The sequence below is a fragment of the Lampetra planeri genome, chromosome 4 (genome assembly GCF_965212315.1).
Source record: "Lampetra planeri chromosome 4, kcLamPlan1.2.h2, whole genome shotgun sequence".
Classification (NCBI taxonomy): Eukaryota; Metazoa; Chordata; class Hyperoartia; order Petromyzontiformes; family Petromyzontidae; genus Lampetra; species Lampetra planeri.
In genome coordinates, this window is record NC_136110.1 from 19,256,120 (window position 1) to 19,274,681 (window position 18,562).

Consider the following 18,562-nt stretch of genomic DNA (forward strand, 5'->3'; position numbering starts at 1 on the left):
CAGAAAAACGCATGTCAAAAATGTTATAAATTGATTTGCATTTTAATGAGGGGAATAAGTATTTGACCCCCACTCAATCAGAAAGATGTATGGCTCCCAGGTGTCTTTTATACAGGAAATGAGCTGAGATTAGGAGCACACTCTTAAAGGGAGTGCTCCTAATCTCAGCTTGTTACCTGTATAAAAGACACCTGTTCACAGAAGCAATCAATCAACCAGATTCCAAACTCTCCAACATGGCCAAGACCAAAGAGCGCTCCAAGGATGTCAGGGACAAGATTGTAGACCTACACAAGGCTGGAATGGGCTACAAGACCATCGCCAAGCAGCTTGGTGAGAAGGTGACAACAGTTGGTGCGATTATTCGCAAATGGAAGAAACACAAAAGAACTGTCAATCTCCCTCGGCCTGGGGCTCCATGCAAGATCTCACCTCGTGGAGTTGCAATGATCATGAGAACGGTGAGGAATCAGCCCAAAACTACACGGGAGGATCTTGTCAATTATCTCAAGGCAGCTGGGACCATTGGAAACACACTACGCCGTTAAGGACTGAAATCCTGCAGCGCCCGCAAGGTCCCCCTGCTCAAGAAAGCACATATACATGCCCGTCTGAAGTTTGCCAATGAACATCTGAATGATTCAGAGGTCAACTGGGTGAAAGTGTTGTGGTCAGATGAGACCAAAATGGAGCTCTTTGGCATCAACTCAACTCGCCGTGTTTGGAGGAGGAGGAATGCTGCCTATGACCCCAAGAACACCATCCCCACCGTCAAACATGGAGGTGGAAACATTATGCTTGGGGGTGTTTTTCTGCTAAGGGGACAGGAAAACTTCACCGCATCAAAGGGACGATGGACGGGGCCATCTACCGTCAAATCTTAGGTGAAAACCTCCTTCCCTCAGCCAGGGCATTGAAAATGGGTCGTGGATGGGTATTCCAGCATGACAATGACCCAAAACACACGGCCAAGGCAACAAAAGAGTGGCTCAAGAAGAAGCACATTAAGGTCCTGGAGTGGCCTAGCCAGTTTCCAGACCTTAATCCCATAGAAAATCTGTGGAGGGAGCTGAAGGTTCGAGTTGCCAAACGTCAGCCTCGAAACCTTAATGACTTGGAGAAGATCTGCAAATTAGAGTGGGACAAAATCCCTCCTAAGATGTGTGCAAACCTGGTAGCCAACTACAAGAAACGTCTGACCTTTGTTATTGCCAACAAGGGTTTTGCCACCAAGTACTAAGTCATGTTTTGCAGAGGGGTCAAATACTTATTTCCCTCATTAAAATGCGAATCAAGTTATACAATTTTTGACATGCGTTTTTCTGGATTTTGTTGTTGTTATTCTGTCTCTCACTGTTAAAATAACCCTACCATTAAATTATAGACTGATCATTTCTTTGTCAGTGGGCAAGCGTACAAAATCAGCAGGGGATCAAATACTTTTTTCCCTCACTGTAGGATGAGTATGGATTGGCATACCTCGTGCCTCATTCCTGACGACGCCCACTCCGAGGCAAGCCGAGCGACGTTCCGGTAAACGTCGAGAAAGTTGCCAAACCCTGACCTTGGCCCTCAACCCCAACCTCTCAAACGTCGTTGCCTTGGGGCTAGGGCTACTCCCCGCGTCCAGCACTCGTTTACGCCCCGGGGCGCCACAACGCAGCCCACCGTGAACATCCTCCGCGAGCGTGAAGCTGCGCATCCACGCCTTCACCGCGTCCATGCCCTCACCGCGTCCACGTCCTCACCGCGGTACTTGAGGTCGTGAAAGTCTCGCAGAGCCTGGAAGTTGAGCTCCTCCACGGGCGTGGGCGGCATGATTACACACACGGCCGAGCGGGGCCTCTCCTTCTCACGGCGCCTGCACTGGCGCGAGCGACACCGCGTCGACACGCCATCGACACGTCATCAACATGTCAGAGAGATGCCATCAACACGCTATCGACACGCCATTGACACATCATCGAAACATCATCGACACATCAAAGAGACACCATCGACACATACCGTCGACACGTCATAGAGATGTCATCGGCATGCTGTCAACACGTCATCAACACGTCAGAGAGACGTCAGAGAGACGCCATCATCACGCCATTTACACGTCATTGACACGTCATCGACACGCCAAAGAGACGCCGTCGATACACCATTGACACGCCATCGATATTTTACCACCAGACCCCTCCACACCTGCACCCACAAAGGAGACCACATCATCCATGTTTAACGTTCATTTCTGATGACGTACATGCGTGTACGACATCAGTTTTTCTTCCGATTCCGTACGTGTACATGATCGAAAACGGAATCAGAAGTAAAACTAAATTAAAATAACTTTATCGGTGGGTGTTCAGGTCAGAAGACTGAGGCTCCCACAAGACCACGTGGGAGCGTGCGTGGCACAGTTTGGCGCCAGCTGCCGTGGAGTGTGGCGGTCGTGTACAGTGAGGGAAAAAAGTATTTGATCCCCTGCTGATTTTGTACGTTTGCTCACTGACAAAGAAATGATCAGTCTATAATTTTAATGGTAGGTTTATTTGAACAGTGAGAGACAGAATAACAACAAAAATATCCAGAAAAACGCATGTCAAAAATTTTATAAATTGATTGGCATTTTAATGAGGGAAATAAGTATTTGACCCTTCTGCAAAACATGACATAGTACTTGGTGGCAAAACCCGTGTTGGCAATCACAGAGGTCAGACGTTTCTTGTAGTTGGCGACCAGGTTTGCACACATCTCAGGAGGGATTTTGTCCCACTCCTCTTTGCAGATCAATTCCAAGTCATTAAGGTTTCGAGGCTGACGTTTGGCAACTCGAACCTTCAGCTCCCTCCACAGATTTTCTATGGAAATAAGGTCTGGAGACTGGCTAGGCCACTCCAGGACCTTAATGTGCTTCTTCTTGAGCCACTCCTTTGTTGCCTTGGCCGTGTTGTTTTGGGTCATTGTTATGCTGGAATACCCATCCACGACCTATTTTCAATGCCCTGGCTGAGGGAAGGAGGTTCTCACCCAAGATTTGACGGTACATGGCCCCGTCCATCGTCCCTTTGAAGCGGTGAAGTTGTCCTGTCCCCTTAGCAGAAAAACACCCCCAAAGCATAATGTTTCTACCTCCATGTTTGACGGTGGGGATGGTGTTTCTTGGGGTCATAGGCAGCATTCCTCCTCCTCAAAACACGGCGAGTTGAGTTGATGCCAAAGAGCTCCATTTTGGTCTCATCTGACCACAACACTTTCACCCAGTTGTCCTCTGAATCATTCAGATCTTCATTGGCAAACTTCAGACGGGCATGTATATGTGCTTTATTGAGCAGGGGGACCTTGCGGGTGCTGCATGATTTCAGTCCTTCATGGCGTAGTGTGTTACCAACTGTTTTCTTGGTGACTATGGTCCCAGCTGCCTTGAGATCATTGACAAGATCCTCCCGTGTAGTTCCGGGCTGATTCCTCACCGTTCTCATGATCATTGCAACTCCACGAGGTGAGATCTTGCATGGAGCCCCAGGCCGAGGGAGATTGACAGTTATTTTGTGTTTCTTCCATTTGCGAATAATCACACCAACTGTTGTCACCTTCTCACCAAGCTGCTTGGCGATGGTCTTGTAGCCCATTCCAGCCTTGTGAGGTCTACACTCTTTTCCCTGACATCCTGTTTAGTCTTGGCCATGGTGGAGAGTTTGGAATCTGATTGATTGATTGCTTCTGTGAACAGGTGTCTTTTTTACAGGTAACAAGCTGAGATTAGGAGCACTCCCTTTAAGAGTGTGCTCCTAATCTCAGCTCGTTATCTGTATAAAAGACACCTGGGAGCCAGAGATCTTTCTGATTGAGAGGGGGTCAAATACTTATTTCCCTCATTAAAATGCCAATCAATTTATAACATTTTTGACATGCGTTTTTCTTGATTTTGTTGTTGTTATTCTGTCTCTCACTGTTCAAATAAACCTACCATTCAAATTATAGACTGATCATTTCTTTGTCAGTGGGTAAACGTACAAAATCAGCAGGGGATCAAATACTTTTTTCCCTCACTGTAGCTACTGTCCTCTGCGGTGAGTGCAATGTCTTTAAAAACAACGTCGCTACGCGTCTCTGAATAAAATGAACGCTGAGCCGCTCGCCCGTTCCGAAATTCAGCAGCGAAAGGGACACCACCCACCCTGCAACTTGCAGACGTCTCGGAATGGGTTAATTAAGTAATTTAATGCTACGTTTGACTGTCACGTATTTGGCGGAATAGGTCTGCCCGGCTCAAACGCCGATACGGGGAAATCGGGCTGAGTCCGCGGAATCTAAGCTGGCCCGGAGGGTTCGGACTCCTGCCCAACACGGCCGGGGAGCAGAGCTGCCTCCGACGGGCATCTTCGCCGGGTTACTGCCATATGACCCTCCCGTGTGGTCGTGCATCACCCCGGTACGAGTGCACCCCCCTCGCCCCGGCGGGAGAAACCGTTTGGATCGCCGGACCGTCCCGAGCACGACCTCAGGGGCCGCAGCGTGCCCACGGACGCGGGGGGGGGGGGGTCCGCGCGAGGCATCACCTTCGCGGCGCTGGCGAGGGCCGGTCTTCGGGCGAGGCCCTCCCGGCCGCGCGGAGCTCCCCCTCGAGCTGCTGGCGCTCGCTGCGCAGCTGCTGCCGCAGGTGCGAGAGGTCAGAGAGGGCGCCCTGCTCGCCATCTGCATGCGCAGCACGACAGGGGGGGGGAGGAAAGCGGTGCAGTGAGCTAGACGCTCGGGCGCGTTCCACCGCCCCGGTTGAACCGCGCCGAAGGCATCTCGTCAAGAGGCGTGTCCGTCGATTATTCGCATTCGGGGGCCCCGCATTGGGATGCTCGGTCGACGGCGAAGTCTCTAGACGCTCCGGTTTACCCTGCCACATGCAACAAGCTGCGTGGGGAGGATGCCAACAAACAACTCGTCGTACGGTCCGTGACTATAAAATGGAACGAGCCTTGATTCTCCGCGAATCGAATGACGTTGCTACGTTCGTGTTGAGTCCACCTGGCGTCACCGCTTACCCCTCATCACATGCCTCCGTGCAGAGCCGATGCTCGACGCCGTATCCGGTTGTTCGTACTTGAGAGCTTTCTGCAATGGCACGAGACAACGGCAAACCCTGACTCGACGACGACGATGATGACGATGGGAGGGGGAGGAGGCGCGCTGAGTTCAGGGCACTGCTCAAAGGCCACAGCGGCAAATCGGCACCACCAAGGTCCTGGGTTCCAATCCGGGTTTCAGTGCATCGCTCGTCGTCTGTCTGAGCCCGGCCAGCGATGATTGCACACACGAAGAATTCGGTTTGTCACTTAATTTGGTATTTTTGGGCCCTAAGGAGTCACCATCGTCGTTCGGTCATTCCTCATCAGTGATTAGCGCACTGCGCCACGGACCTTTGTATGTATATATGGGACTGTGTCCAGATCTTTTGGCCTTCATAGTTGTTCGCTCGCAGCACTTTCCCTAACAGTCTGTCAAAAGGCAATATGGGGATCTTTGCCTTTGTCCCTGTATGTATATATCGTTGGGAGTGGTAGTGCAGCGGTTAGTGCGCCATGCTACAAACCGTGAACAACCCTTGCCCTGAATGGTGTGTAAAGGCTATACAGGGGATCTGTGTCTTTGTATGTATACGTTTGTATGCATGTATAGGGTGCCAAAGAGCAGGGGTTAACGCACTCCGCTACGAACACAGTGACCTGGGTTCGATCCTGGCCATGGCCGACAGTCCCACTTATCTGAAATAAGTACCTGTTGCATTTCTTAAAAACATCAACAGTGGGGAGACAAAGGTGGCCAGGTGTTGTCCACACCACTCCCGCATCACGCGGCGTGTCACGTTGTCATTGCTAATTAACTCTGGGGACAAGCGCGCGTTGGCAATCTTTACAGAATGCACGCATCTGCACGATTCTTCTTCGTGATTCCAGCCACGCGTGCGGGTGCGTTTGTGTGCGTTAATGCGCGTGTACATGTGCGTGCGTGCATGTGTTGCGTGTGTTTGCTTATGTGCGTGTGTCTGCGTGCTTGTACATGCGTGTGTATGTGTGTGTGTGCGTGCGCGTGTGTGCGTGGTACGTACGGGGGGAGTGGCGGCCCTCCTCTCCGCGCTGCGCCTCCGCTCCTTCATGAGCGCCGGCACGGGGGGCGAGTCGGTTACTCGGTGGCCCCCACGCGGCTGCACAGACAAACGGCGGCATGAGGGACGATCCTGACCCCTCTCTATGATTTGACCCCTAGACACCTCCCTGTAGTAGTTTGACTACTCCCCAGGTGGCCTTGGTCACTCGTCGTTTCTCACGGCTGCTGTTGAGCCATGAGTTAGTCGACTAGACTTGCACCTCAGCACGGACGAAAGAGCCAAATGGTCCAAATATTTGAACACCCATAAACATACTCACACTGGTCACACTAACTACAGTAACTCTACACACGGTAACTACCCCAGGCAGTGCGCAAGCCATCTTTGTGTGCCTGGAGCTGAGCGGCGGAAATGCTCAAGCAATGCAGAGTGGTAGTATCTGCCGGTCCGTCCGATCAGCAAACCAAAACTAAACAATGTTTTTTTTTATTTTACCAGGTAAGGCCCACTGAGCTTTGTAGCTCTTTTTCAGAATCGACCTGGCCACAAATGATGGCTCAACGAGGTGGCTTGCCATGTGGAAATGTATCGCAGCCAAATACTCCAAAAACTTAACGTTGACTCTAAATATGGAGGGAAAAACCGGGAAGAAAGAACACGCATACTCGTCTGGATCGAATCTGCAATCTCCTGCACACCAGGCGAGGTCGTTAGCATCTCGCCACCGTGGCGCCCACATCAGGGGCTGTCCCACGCAACCTCCCACCAGTGCTCAGCATGGCCTCAAGGTGCACCTATCCTGGTGCGAGCGCCGCGGTGGGAGAAGGAGGCGGCGTACCTGCTCGCGTGCCCGGGCAGACTCCTCCCGCTGCTTCCTCCGCTCGGCGTCGTCGCGCAGCCTCCGCTCCTCGCTCTCCCTCCTCAGCTTCTCCTCCGCCTCCCTGAGCACCTCCTCGTTCTTGGCTCTGTGCTGCTCCGGGGCGGTGGCGGCGCGGTGCGGAGAGGGGGCAAAGGTGAGGCGAGCCGGGAAGTCTCCACCAGCCAGGCCCGCTTTGACGTGGCCACGCCCACTCGGCCGCTAGCACTGCCCCCACGCTTCTCTCTGCCGTCAACCCCCAGCCCACCACTGAGGATAGCTACGCCCCTTTGCCCGCATCGTGAGGGGCAGGGAAATGTTACATCGGAGACCGATAAAGCTACGTGGAGCCACCAAGGCAGTTTTTTTTTTTTATGAAAGACAGAGTGGGATGTTTTTTGTAGCTTTAGGAGAGGGAGGTCTAGGAGTTTCGGTATGCACAATATGGATGTTCCTCGAACTTCTTTCGCACCGTACAATTCCAAACGTGCTCATCGTTAACAGAAATGTCAATGATGTTGATGATAAGATGGAAGATGAATGCAGGGAAATAGAAGCGTCCAAGGAAATTGAACGATGGAACGTGCCTCAGACGTAAGATAGAGGGAAGGCTGCAGAGTTCAACTCTGCGCTGTGGGGGTGTGCACAGCATTCTTGCCACTGCACCCTGCGCCTGAGCATGTCTGTGAGGCTGCACCCTGCGCCTGCGCTGCTGCGTGTGTGCTGTTGCGTCTGTGCTGCTGATGCGTGTGTGCTTCTGCGTGTGTGCTTCTGCGTCTGTGCTGCTGATGCGTGTGTGCTGCTGCTGCGTGTGTGCTGCTGCTGCATGTGCGTGTCTGTGCCGCGGCTGCTGCTGCGTGTGTGCCACTGCTGCGTGTGTGCCGCCGCTACGTGTGTGCATCTGTGCTGTTGCTGACCTCGAGGCCCAGGCGCTGGCGGCGTGCCTGCTCGTGCTCGTACTCGGCGCGGATGCTCTCGCGTTGCTGCTGCAGCCGCCGCTCCTCACGCTCCTCGTCCGCTCGCGTGCGAGCTCGCTCCTCGGCCTCGCGCCGTCGCTTCTCCTCGATCTGCACGCCGAGACGCGCAGAGACGCGCAGGGACACATAGACATAGAGGAACACAGACACACAGGGACGCGAAAAGAGACACGCAGGGAGATATAGACATAAAAATACACAGAGACGCAGAGACATGCAGAGACACGCACAAACACACAGGGACACACACAAACACACAGGGGCACGCAGAGACAAGTAGAGACACGTCGATACACGCAGATACATAAAGACATGCAGAGACACACTGAGATGGTCGTGATAAGTGATCCAGATCAGACTTTGCAGTAGCGCTCTGACCTCGGCTGCTCTGCCACCTCTGGGTGAGGAAGAGGCCTCGGACTGGCAGTGTGAGATCACCGAGCTGGCACGACTCAGATCCTGGCCTCACATTTGGCCACCGCACGCGATTGGACGGTCTCAGCCCGGGGCGCTCTCCAACGAGCGCACACGAAACACAATCGACATGACAAGGTGGGGGGGGGGGGCAGGGGTGGCGCCCCTCTCGCGCTCCATGGGGCCACGTGGTGCGCGAGAGTGGCGGTGTCGAGAACGCGTGCCGGGGAGCTCTCGCCTGCTGCTTTAGGAAGTCCTTGTAGAGGCCCTGCGCCCGCGCCTGCTGCTCCGTCACGGGCCCCGTGTTCTGCAGGGCGCCCCGGTAGGCGTAGCCGAAGCCTGGGTGGGGGGGGGGGTGCAGCACGGGGTCCCAACGACACGCCGAGCGCACGCGCACGACGGCGATGACCACGACACGCGCCGTTCGCCACTGAGTGGTGGGGACGTCACGACGGCGCTTGTGCCATGCGAGGTGCACTTTGAGGCCGCCTCAAGTGTTTTAGGCCCGCTGCCACTGGCAGGAGGTCACGGGACAGACCCAGGTGCCATGAGGTGACTGGCAGATGCACCACCTGTGCCCCTGACTGTGCCAATTCTCTGCGTTTCAGCTGCCCGGTGACCTACTCATTGTTGTGAGCATCCCTCCTCTGCCCTCCGTTGTTGCTGGAGGGCGACTGCCTCCAACTGCCCAGTAGCAGCGTCCTTCACGAGCCTCCTCCACTGAGGCCGATCTTGACACCGCTGGTACCAGTCATCGGCAAGTCCACTCAGCTCCACATCCTCCTGTACCACATCACTCCATCTCTTCTCTAGCCCGTGCCGCGCCCGTTTAGCCCCCTCTATCCAGCAAAACAAAAGCTGTTTAGGCATGCGGTGACTGGGCATGCGGGCTACATGACCCACCCAACGCAGCCTTGCCTGCCGGAGGAGCTCACCGATGGGACTTTGCCCAGATCCTTCAAGGATTTGTGAGCTCCTCACACAATCCAGCCTGGTTAAACCCATGATGGATCGTAGGCAGGCCAGCCTGAATATTTTCAATGGGCGAAGATGCTCCATTAGGGGGGTCCACGTTTCGCAAGCGTAGAGAAGGGAGGCAATGACCGTGGCTAAGAAGACTTCAAACTTCGTGCACGCTCACAGGCACACACGCACACACGCTCGCATGCACACACGCACGCTCACACGCACGCACGCAAGCTCACACGCACGTACACACGCACGCTCAAGCATACGCGGCCCTTCCCCCCATCACCTGGATACTTGTGGGGGCTGTCGCCGCCCCCCCCCATGTCTGCGCGTGGCGTGGCGAGGTTGAGGTCCAGGGAGAGGACGGCACGGGCGTCTCCCCGCGGCCGGTGGTGTGGGTTCTTGTACGCCTCCTCATTCTGCTTGTGCATCTGCTTGAGGTCGGCTAGCGCGCAAACACAGACCGTGCCAGGCACTCATTTAAAGCTGAGTCGACCTAGGGGATGCCCAGGATCAGTTCAAATATTCGCCACTGATTATCGTCGGGACTCACACATATGTACACAGACACAGATATCTACATACATAGACATATGTACACAGACACAGATAGCTACATACATAACAATAAAAAACCGCCATTCACCAATACATGGCAGGTGAAGTCACCACAGTGATCGTGCCAGGCTAGGTGCAGCTTGAGGCAATTACGTGTGAAGATCACAGGGAAGACCCAGGTGCTATGGGTTGACTGACTGAGATGACACTGTCCCAAGTTGACGTGGGCAGATATATTCATCCATTCATGGTCAGACACATGTGCACACATACAGGGGCAGAGATCCCCCATACAGCCTTCAAAGACCTTGGGGCAAGTGCCGTAAGCACTAATATCAAATAGCGTCCGTACGTTTGGAGGAACAAGGGCACTGCGCTACAAACCCACCGTTGGGTTTGTTGTCATTCCCCCGCATCTTCCGATTGGCGCGGCTGCAGCCACGCCTGGTGCGAAAGAAGTTCAGCAGCACACGAACAATCCCCACTCACGGCCCACATCGGCGACGAACATCTGAGTCCGGTCCTGGGCATCCCCTAGGCGTCTGCGCGTGGTGTTTAGCCAGACCACCCCGCCCACCCCCCGTGTGCTGTGGCAGCCTCAACGGGTGCTCGCTAACGGCGCCCCGGCAGTCCGTGTGTCCACGAGGGGTTGTCTGTGCGTGACCGGGGCGGGGGGTGCACGCTGCGATCGGTCTCACTGATGAGGTTCCCATCAGCGTCGCGGAGAGGAGCACCGCCCCCGCCCTTGCCCCAGGGGCTGAACGCGCTCGCCTCCTCCTCGATGCGTGACTCGTAGCGCTCGCGCTCCTCCCGCTGACGCTGACGCCGCACGTCTTGCACGTGCATCTGGGGTTCACGCAAAAACAAAGAGAGCACGGCGCTCGACTGATTCATCCGCAGAGCAAACCGGATTAGGTCGCCTTTGTCTCCCAAGTGACGATGTTTGACTTCACACCGCACCAGGTACTCATCTGAGGCTGAGTCGACCTAGGGAATCAAACTCGGGTTGCTGGGTTCATAGAGCGGCGCATTAACCACTACACAACCATTCACGGGCGCACACAGATGTATGCGTACAAAGATACCCCATATAGGCTTAACCGACTGTTGTGGCGAGTACTGTTAGCGAGCACCTATGAAGGCTGGCACAGCACACGAGGGGGTGGTGTGGCCAGCACCGCGCCACCTCCCCAACGCCGATGTTCACACACCACACCAGTGACACATTTAAGGCTGACTCGGACCTCGGAGAGGCCCAGGATAGGTTTGGATACCACTGCTATGGATGCTGACCATGGCTGGTAATTGGGACTGATGTTCACTGGGTTTGCAGTGCACGGCACCAACCACACTGCACCACCGATCCTCCACGTAATCTTTTTTTATTGTATCTCGCGTCATTCATGCCACTGCATCACACCGTGCTGCACGATCGGCGACCAGGACGGCACGTAGTTTGGAAGGACACCGGAGCAGCTGGAGAAAATCCACGAGGGTGAGGGGGGGGGCGACGCTCTATCCCCGTAGAGACGGGACGATACTCGTCAGCCCTTTGCCGTGCCGCCATCTCCAGGAGAGCCAGGGCACGGCACGTCTCCGCCCTACAGGAACATTTCTGCGATCCAGCAACCCTCGCTGCCTCCACAGTGCGGGTTCACAGGCCACGTTGCAGCGCAGCCGGCACCGCGCGGCCTTGAGCCAAGTTCATTCGGCGGACGGCCTCGTGCTGTGCTACGATTGAACACTCATTTATTTAGAACTGCTTGCTGTGTTTGGTTTGTTGACCTTCCCCCACACCGGCGATTAACGCGGTTGGCTAAGTACGGTGCAAAATAAGTTCAACATACACATATGTAGAAAGTAATCGTATTCATGAGCTGAATATGACCTTGTGAAACTTGCAAAGGTCGTTCTCCATTAAAGTATTTTTTGGGTTAGATCGCGTGAATATAAATGTGTCGTTAAACCCGCCACCACTCGACACAGCCTATGAGCAAGGTTTGTCATGTAAACAGAACGTGTCAATTCTTTACTGGCACAGCACACCAATGTGTTGGAGAGTACACCCACAGCATTTACAATTTCAACGACGCATTTACATTCCCACAATCTAACCCAGTTAAAACCTCTATCGTGGATAAGATTGGTTGCAAAAGCCTCCGTGTTGAAGGTAGTTCTGCTGCTGACCACTGCTGCATGTATTTGATGATTCATTTTCACACGGGAGAGGGAAGAGGGCGACACGGCGCGTGGCCCAGTGGCGGCCGGAGCAGCGCCGTAGCAGCGGGCGAGCGAGCGTGCGTCAACGCGTGCACCGCGCCCGGCACTGCACCTGCTCCTCCAGCTCCTCCTGGTAGCGCTGGTGTTTCTCGCGCTGTTTGCCGCGGTCGGCGGAGCCCGGCACGAAATCGGAGCCCAGTTGGGACGTGGGGCCCACGGCCCTGCGCGCGCCGCTAGCGGGGGGGGGAGGGGGGTTACAACGCAACGCAATTACACAACGCTACGCAATTACACAATGCTACAAAGACAAAGGTCCCCCAAACAGCCTTAACAGACTGTTGCAGCAAGTGCTCTTAGCGAGTAGCACCTATGAAGGCCGGCACGGCACACGAGCGGGTGGGCGGCCAGCATCACACCGGGCTGCCTTTGTCTACCCAGTGGCGATATTAACTACACACCACGCCAGGTACTAATTTGAGGCTGAGTCATCCTAGGGGAGGCCTAGGAGCGGTTCAGATAGTCGTCACTGGTGTTGGTGGCCGTGAGCGGAAATCGAACTCGGTTCAGCGGATTCGTAGCGAAGCACGCTAACCATTACACAACCGCCTCCTCGCATATCTATGTACCGACACATTTAAAAAATTGATATTTTTTTAATATGCACTCCTACCCTTCTGAGAGTGCATAATCTCACTAGCACTGGTTCAACACAAGCAAATTCTGGACCGGTGCCTCATCAGGCTCGCTTGAACCAATGCCGGTGACCTTTAAGACACGGCCTTCAGGCATTGACGGTCAGGTGCACGATCACAGCAACCGCCCACGACGCGCCAGCCCGGCCAGAGTCCCCTCACCTCACCACAACCACCGTGACCCCCGCGACCCCCAGGCACATCGCAACGTGCGGTGCATCCTGGGAGCCGCTCCGGGTCAGTCCACGGAGCCCGGCGCACGTAGTGGGGAGGGGGGGGGGTGAGATTTGAAATCCGTTGACGGCGCCACTCCAGCCTGCAGCTGGCAGCCGCATGCTAAAAATGCTAATCGGCATTTCCCTTCGTTCATTTACAGAATCAGATTTCAACCGCCAGACGGCGGTGCATAAATGCGCTGGCGGCAAATTCAAATCGCGGGGCCGATTGATTCCCCCCCGGGGTGGGGTCCCTCGCATTCTTCATGTAATGGCACACGTTGAATTTGACACGCGCATTCATCCTGCGACCTCACCTGACCGCCGTGACTCTCTGGGGCCCCGGCACCGCCACAGAGGCGCCCGGACCCTGCTGACGATGCCTGTACGGGGCGAGGTCGTCCGCCGAGTGATGAACCCGGAACGGGCGCCCTCCTGACGAAAGACGACAACAGCAGCAGCAGGCGCCGATCGCCGGGGAGCGACGGTGGCGAGGGGTGATGGCGCCACCGTGGGGTGGTGCTGGGTGGTGCCGGGTGGTGCCAGGTGGTGCTGGGTGGTGCCGGGTGTCAGTTGGTCACGGGGGGGCCTCCCCTCTCACACAGGTGTGCCTGAAGCTCATCTCCGTGGGAAGGGTTCCCAGCTCACCATCGCCTCTTTTCCACTGCACAAGCGAACTGCTCCGGGGCTGTGCGGCTCTGGAGGTCGACTTTCCACTGAGGAGCGCGAGTCGCTGCAGCTTACGTCGTACGGAGACGCACGAGGCGAGGCGCATCTGAGCGACGAAGAAGGTTAACCCTGCCCCCTGATGTGTCGGACGTCTCGTGGCATCGAATTAAACTAAAGCTATTTCTGTGATTTTACCAGGTAAGTCCCACTGAGCTACGTAGCTCTTTTTCAGAAAAGACCTGGCCACAAATGATGGCTCAACGAAGTGGCTTATCATCATGTGGAAATGTATAGCAGCTGAATACTCTCAAGGTGTGATGTTGATTCTAAATTGTGGAGGGAAATCCGGAGTAAGTGAAGAAAAATCCACACGACAACGGGGAGAGAGACAAGCAGACTCCAAACACACAGCAGGCGTCAGGGTCGGTATCGAACCCCCGACCTCCTGCATACCAGGCGAGGCAGTTAACATCTCATCCCCACGGCGGGGTCTCGTGAGGCCACTGCACCGTGGTTTTAGTTCTGGCTCAGCTCGGCAAACGGCCGGCGGAAAATAACCGTCACGGTGCCGGCTCAGCGGCACGGACACGGCAGTGGAAAAGAGGCGACGCGTCTTGTCTTTGGCCGAGCCTCCCAGCAACACGGTTGGCTCCAAGCGGTGCAGTGAGGGGGCGACGCCGGGGGTGCAGGCCTTACGGTGGGTCAGGCTGGGGTCCAGGGGGTCGTGGGCCCCATAGAAGAAGTAGGCCTCGTCGTACGGGGTCCGCGTGCTGTCCATCATGAGTGGGGGCGGTGGCGCCGGATGTGGGGCCGCGGCACTGCAGAACAACCACCACCGTTACAATCAACACCACAACAACAACCGCTGCGACCACCACCGCTACAACAACCACCACAACCACCACCGCTACAATCAACACCACAACAACCGCCGCGACCACCACCGCTACATCAAACCACCGCAACCACCACCATTACAACCACCACAACAACCGTTGCAACCACCACAACAACCATTGCTACAGCAACCACCACAACAACCACTACAACCACCGCAACTACCACCGCTACAACAACCACAACAACCACTGCAACAACCACGGCTACCACAACCAGCACCGCTCTACAACAACCACCAGAACAACCACCACCGCTGCAACTACCACCACTACAGGCAACCACTCAAACGCAAAATGGTCGCGCCTGCCTCGAGCGAGATTGCAATGGATTGTTTGTGTGATGACGCTATCAGCGATGGCACATTCGGGACACAATCGGGAGGAAGAGGCAAAGGCAAACGGAGGAAAAAGGAAAACCATCGAGTGGATCGAACGGGCGGGCAGCTCACCGGGGAGACATCATGAGAGCGAGCATGTCCCAAGATATGAAGGGGTTCGGGCCTCCAGATCTTCTGAACTCATCCCCTGCTCCCCCTCCTGCTCCCCCTCCTGCTCCTCCTCCTCCCGCTCCGGGGACCTCGTCCGGCCGCTGCCCACGTCCCCCGTCGCGGTGCCAGGCATGAGGGGCGGCCCGGCCGAGCGGAGGTCCCGACTCAGCGACCACGCGGCCCCCCGGGCGCACGCGGCTCCGGGGCGGCTCGCGAACCACGGCGGAGAACTCCCGAAGACGCCCGGGCTGGTCGGAGGGTGGAAGAAGGGGGGGTGGGGGGTGCAATACATTTTCACAGCGGTGTAGTACAGCGCGACGTGATACGGTGCAGAACGATACAGCGGAGGGCAGCGGTTCTTTTTAAGCTGGGGTGCACGCATCCTGTTGGAGGTGCGTGATGCCCTTTCTGGGGGGTGGGGGGTGCGAGACAGTGCCGGATTTTTGTTTAGAAGGTTAATCATCGAAAAACACAAATTAAGCACGGGCACGTAAGTGACAGCTTACTTTGTTTCACCAAACCCGGTGTGTTTATTAATATTGTACCTTTTTTTAACGATTGACAACCAAATGGGTTGCAAGGCTGCAGCAAAGGGGAATAACCGCTGGTGGAGAGTAAGGCTACACAGAGCGCGATGTGATATACATTGCAATACAGAGTGCAATGCATTGCAATGCACAGCAGTCTGGTACAACGCAACGCGATGTGATATACAATCGAATATGGAACAATGCAATGCATTGCAATGCGATGCACAGTCGTCCGGTACAACGCAAAGTGACAGCACGGCGAGTGCAATACGACACCGCACCTCTTTTTCAGGGTCAACTGCTCCAGACGCGGCCACCTTCAGGTCGAACTCCTTCTCTCTGCAAACCACGCCCGGCGCGCACGCCACCAGCGAAGAGAGAGGGAGGAGACAGCACGCGAGGGGGAGCTGTCAGTTGAGTTGTGAGTGGCGAGTGAGTGGGAGAGAGAGTCAGGAGGCACGGTAGGGGGCACGGGCGGTGCATCAGCCAGTAGTCCTCTCAGTCAGTCGACCCACGTGGCACCCGCTGGGTCTGCCCCGTGACCTCCGGCCAGCGAGCGGTTCGACACTTCGCGTGGCCTTAACGTGCACCTAGCCTGGCACAAGTGCCGTGGTGGCGTCACTGTCACTTCGTAGCAAACGGCGTTGTTTTTGTTGGGTCAGGAGCATTACATGGGGAGCGGTGGTGCGAGCAGTTAGCGCTACGCTGCGCTATGAACCCCATCCCAATCCTGTTTATACAAACAGGATTGGGATGTACATTAGTGATAGCAGTGTATTGTTAAATCCTTCATTAATTTATGTGGCCATTGTTGTACATTTACAACATGAGTGTGTGCATCCACATATCAAGCAAGTGGTATCATCAGCATGCAAGATCACAGACGGTAGCATGATAAGTACCCTCATTGACACCAATTCATTATCAAAATTAATACGTCAAACAGTTTTTGTTTAGTCACGTAACTTTTCACTATTTTTCGATTTAAAGCTTTCGTGACTGCAGGGATTCATCTTCTTGGTTCTTTCGGTAAAGTCACGTAGAAGGGAAGTAATAAAATAATAAAAATAAAACATAATAAAACAATTCTCACGACGTTTCGGCCACAACGCAAGCAGCCGTCCTCAGGCGAAGAATGAGAACATTATCAAGCTAGGAGCTTATATAGGTGTAGCGAGGAGGAGCGCCTTAACAAAAGAATGTGCATATGAAGAGGAATTTAGCATACCAATGGACAATGCGTAGGAGGTGGGCGGAGGGGTTTCAAAGTCCCATTATGCCCATGCATTATGCAGGATCAACAGCACCACGGGGGGGCGCAAGGAACAGCGTTAATAAAGGAAAGGAATGTTAGTGATATGTAGCTGCATTTACCAAACAACCACGTAGAAAACCAAAGTAAAAACTACATAAAAAACTAAAATATAAACTGAAACTTACTATACTCTACAATAAGCTGAGTTACTAACAACAAATAATAAATTACAATTCTACGTCGTAAGAAGTATATACTATACTTCCATCTAAACTTTATTCTCTTAGCATATACAGTACTATATACTGCCATAGATAAACCCAACATTAAATTATATACTGTATTGCTGTAAACCACCCTATACTTTATACATTTTAATATAACACTATGTATTATTCAACTCACCCTAATGTGTATCGAAATGGTTTATTACGTCCTTCCAATGATTGCTAAGCCTGAATCCATCTTGGCAAGCTACCCTTTTTGGATGTCCTAATCAAAAGGAGACCTGATGGTTCAATGAGCCACTCTGTCTACAGGAAAGCCACCCACACGGATGCTTATCTAAAACCGGATTCCCACCACCATCCATCCCAGAAGAATTCCCTCATCAAGACTCTATATCATAGAGCCCAATGCATCTCCGACCATGAACACATTTCCAGGGAACTCAAACACGTACGCCAAGCTCTTAAGGCTAATGGTTACTCCGACTACACAATCCGCAAAGCCATCACTCCAACCATCAAGAAATATCCTGTTGAGGAGCCTTTCAAGACCATCACCTTACCCTACATTGCTGGGGTCACAAAAAAGATCTCCAAAATCCTGATTAAACACAAGATCCAGGTCCGATTCAACACAGTACATAAAATCCGTGATCTGGTACCATCTGTAAAATATGTGATTCCAGACATACAGTACCCTGGCGTCTACAAACTAAGGTGCCTCTGTGGTAGCAGTTACATTGGGGAAACCAAACGACACGTCTCAGACCGCATTCGTGAACATAAAGCTGATCTAAAACACGGTAGGACAAACACCTCAGCCGTGGCAGACCACTGTTACAACTCAGTGGGCTCACATGACATTGACTTCTCCAAGACGGAGGTTCTCTGCAAGCCATCTGGCTATCATGAGAGATTCGTTCATGAGGCGATTCACATATACAAACACAGAGACAATTTTAACCGAGAAGATGGATTCAGGCTTAGCAATCATTGGAAGGACGTAATAAACCATTTCGATACACATTAGGGTGAGTTGAATAATACATAGTGTTATATTAAAATGTATAAAGTATAGGGTGGTTTACAGCAATACAGTATATAATTTAATGTTGGGTTTATCTATGGCAGTATATAGTACTGTATATGCTAAGAGAATAAAGTTTAGATGGAAGTATAGTATATACCTCTTACGACGTAGAATTGTAATTTATTATTTGTTGTTAGTAACTCAGCTTATTGTAGAGTATAGTAAGTTTCAGTTTATATTTTAGTTTTTTATGTAGTTTTTACTTTGGTTTTCTACGTGGTTGTTTGGTAAATGCAGCTACATATCACTAACATTCCTTTCCTTTATTAACGCTGTTCCTTGCGCCCCCCCCGTGGTGCTGTTGATCCTGCATAATGCATGGGCATAATGGGACTTTGAAACCCCTCCGCCCACCTCCTACGCATTGTCCATTGGTATGCTAAATTCCTCTTCATATGCACATTCTTTTGTT

The 18,562-nt window shown here is 53.4% G+C and overlaps 1 protein-coding gene across 2 annotated transcripts in view; it reads right to left on the reverse strand.

Annotated features, from left to right (window-relative positions):
* The window catches only part of LOC144717774 (centrosome and spindle pole-associated protein 1-like), a 43,568-nt gene that overhangs the window by 13,145 nt on the left and 11,861 nt on the right, over positions 1–18,562 (reverse strand). For both annotated transcript variants that reach the window (XM_078593411.1, XM_078593410.1), the window contains 14 exons: positions 15,860–15,917; positions 15,010–15,296; positions 14,358–14,479; positions 13,310–13,427; positions 12,198–12,318; positions 10,564–10,711; positions 9,594–9,752; positions 8,577–8,677; positions 7,865–8,014; positions 6,930–7,061; positions 6,092–6,187; positions 5,028–5,097; positions 4,551–4,686; positions 1,749–1,861 (listed from right to left, as the gene is read on the reverse strand). In XM_078593411.1, the coding sequence (XP_078449537.1) occupies positions 1,749–1,861; positions 4,551–4,686; positions 5,028–5,097; positions 6,092–6,187; positions 6,930–7,061; positions 7,865–8,014; positions 8,577–8,677; positions 9,594–9,752; positions 10,564–10,711; positions 12,198–12,318; positions 13,310–13,427; positions 14,358–14,479; positions 15,010–15,296; positions 15,860–15,917 (1,811 nt within the window). The remainder of the gene's footprint in view (positions 1–1,748; positions 1,862–4,550; positions 4,687–5,027; positions 5,098–6,091; positions 6,188–6,929; positions 7,062–7,864; positions 8,015–8,576; positions 8,678–9,593; positions 9,753–10,563; positions 10,712–12,197; positions 12,319–13,309; positions 13,428–14,357; positions 14,480–15,009; positions 15,297–15,859; positions 15,918–18,562) is intronic.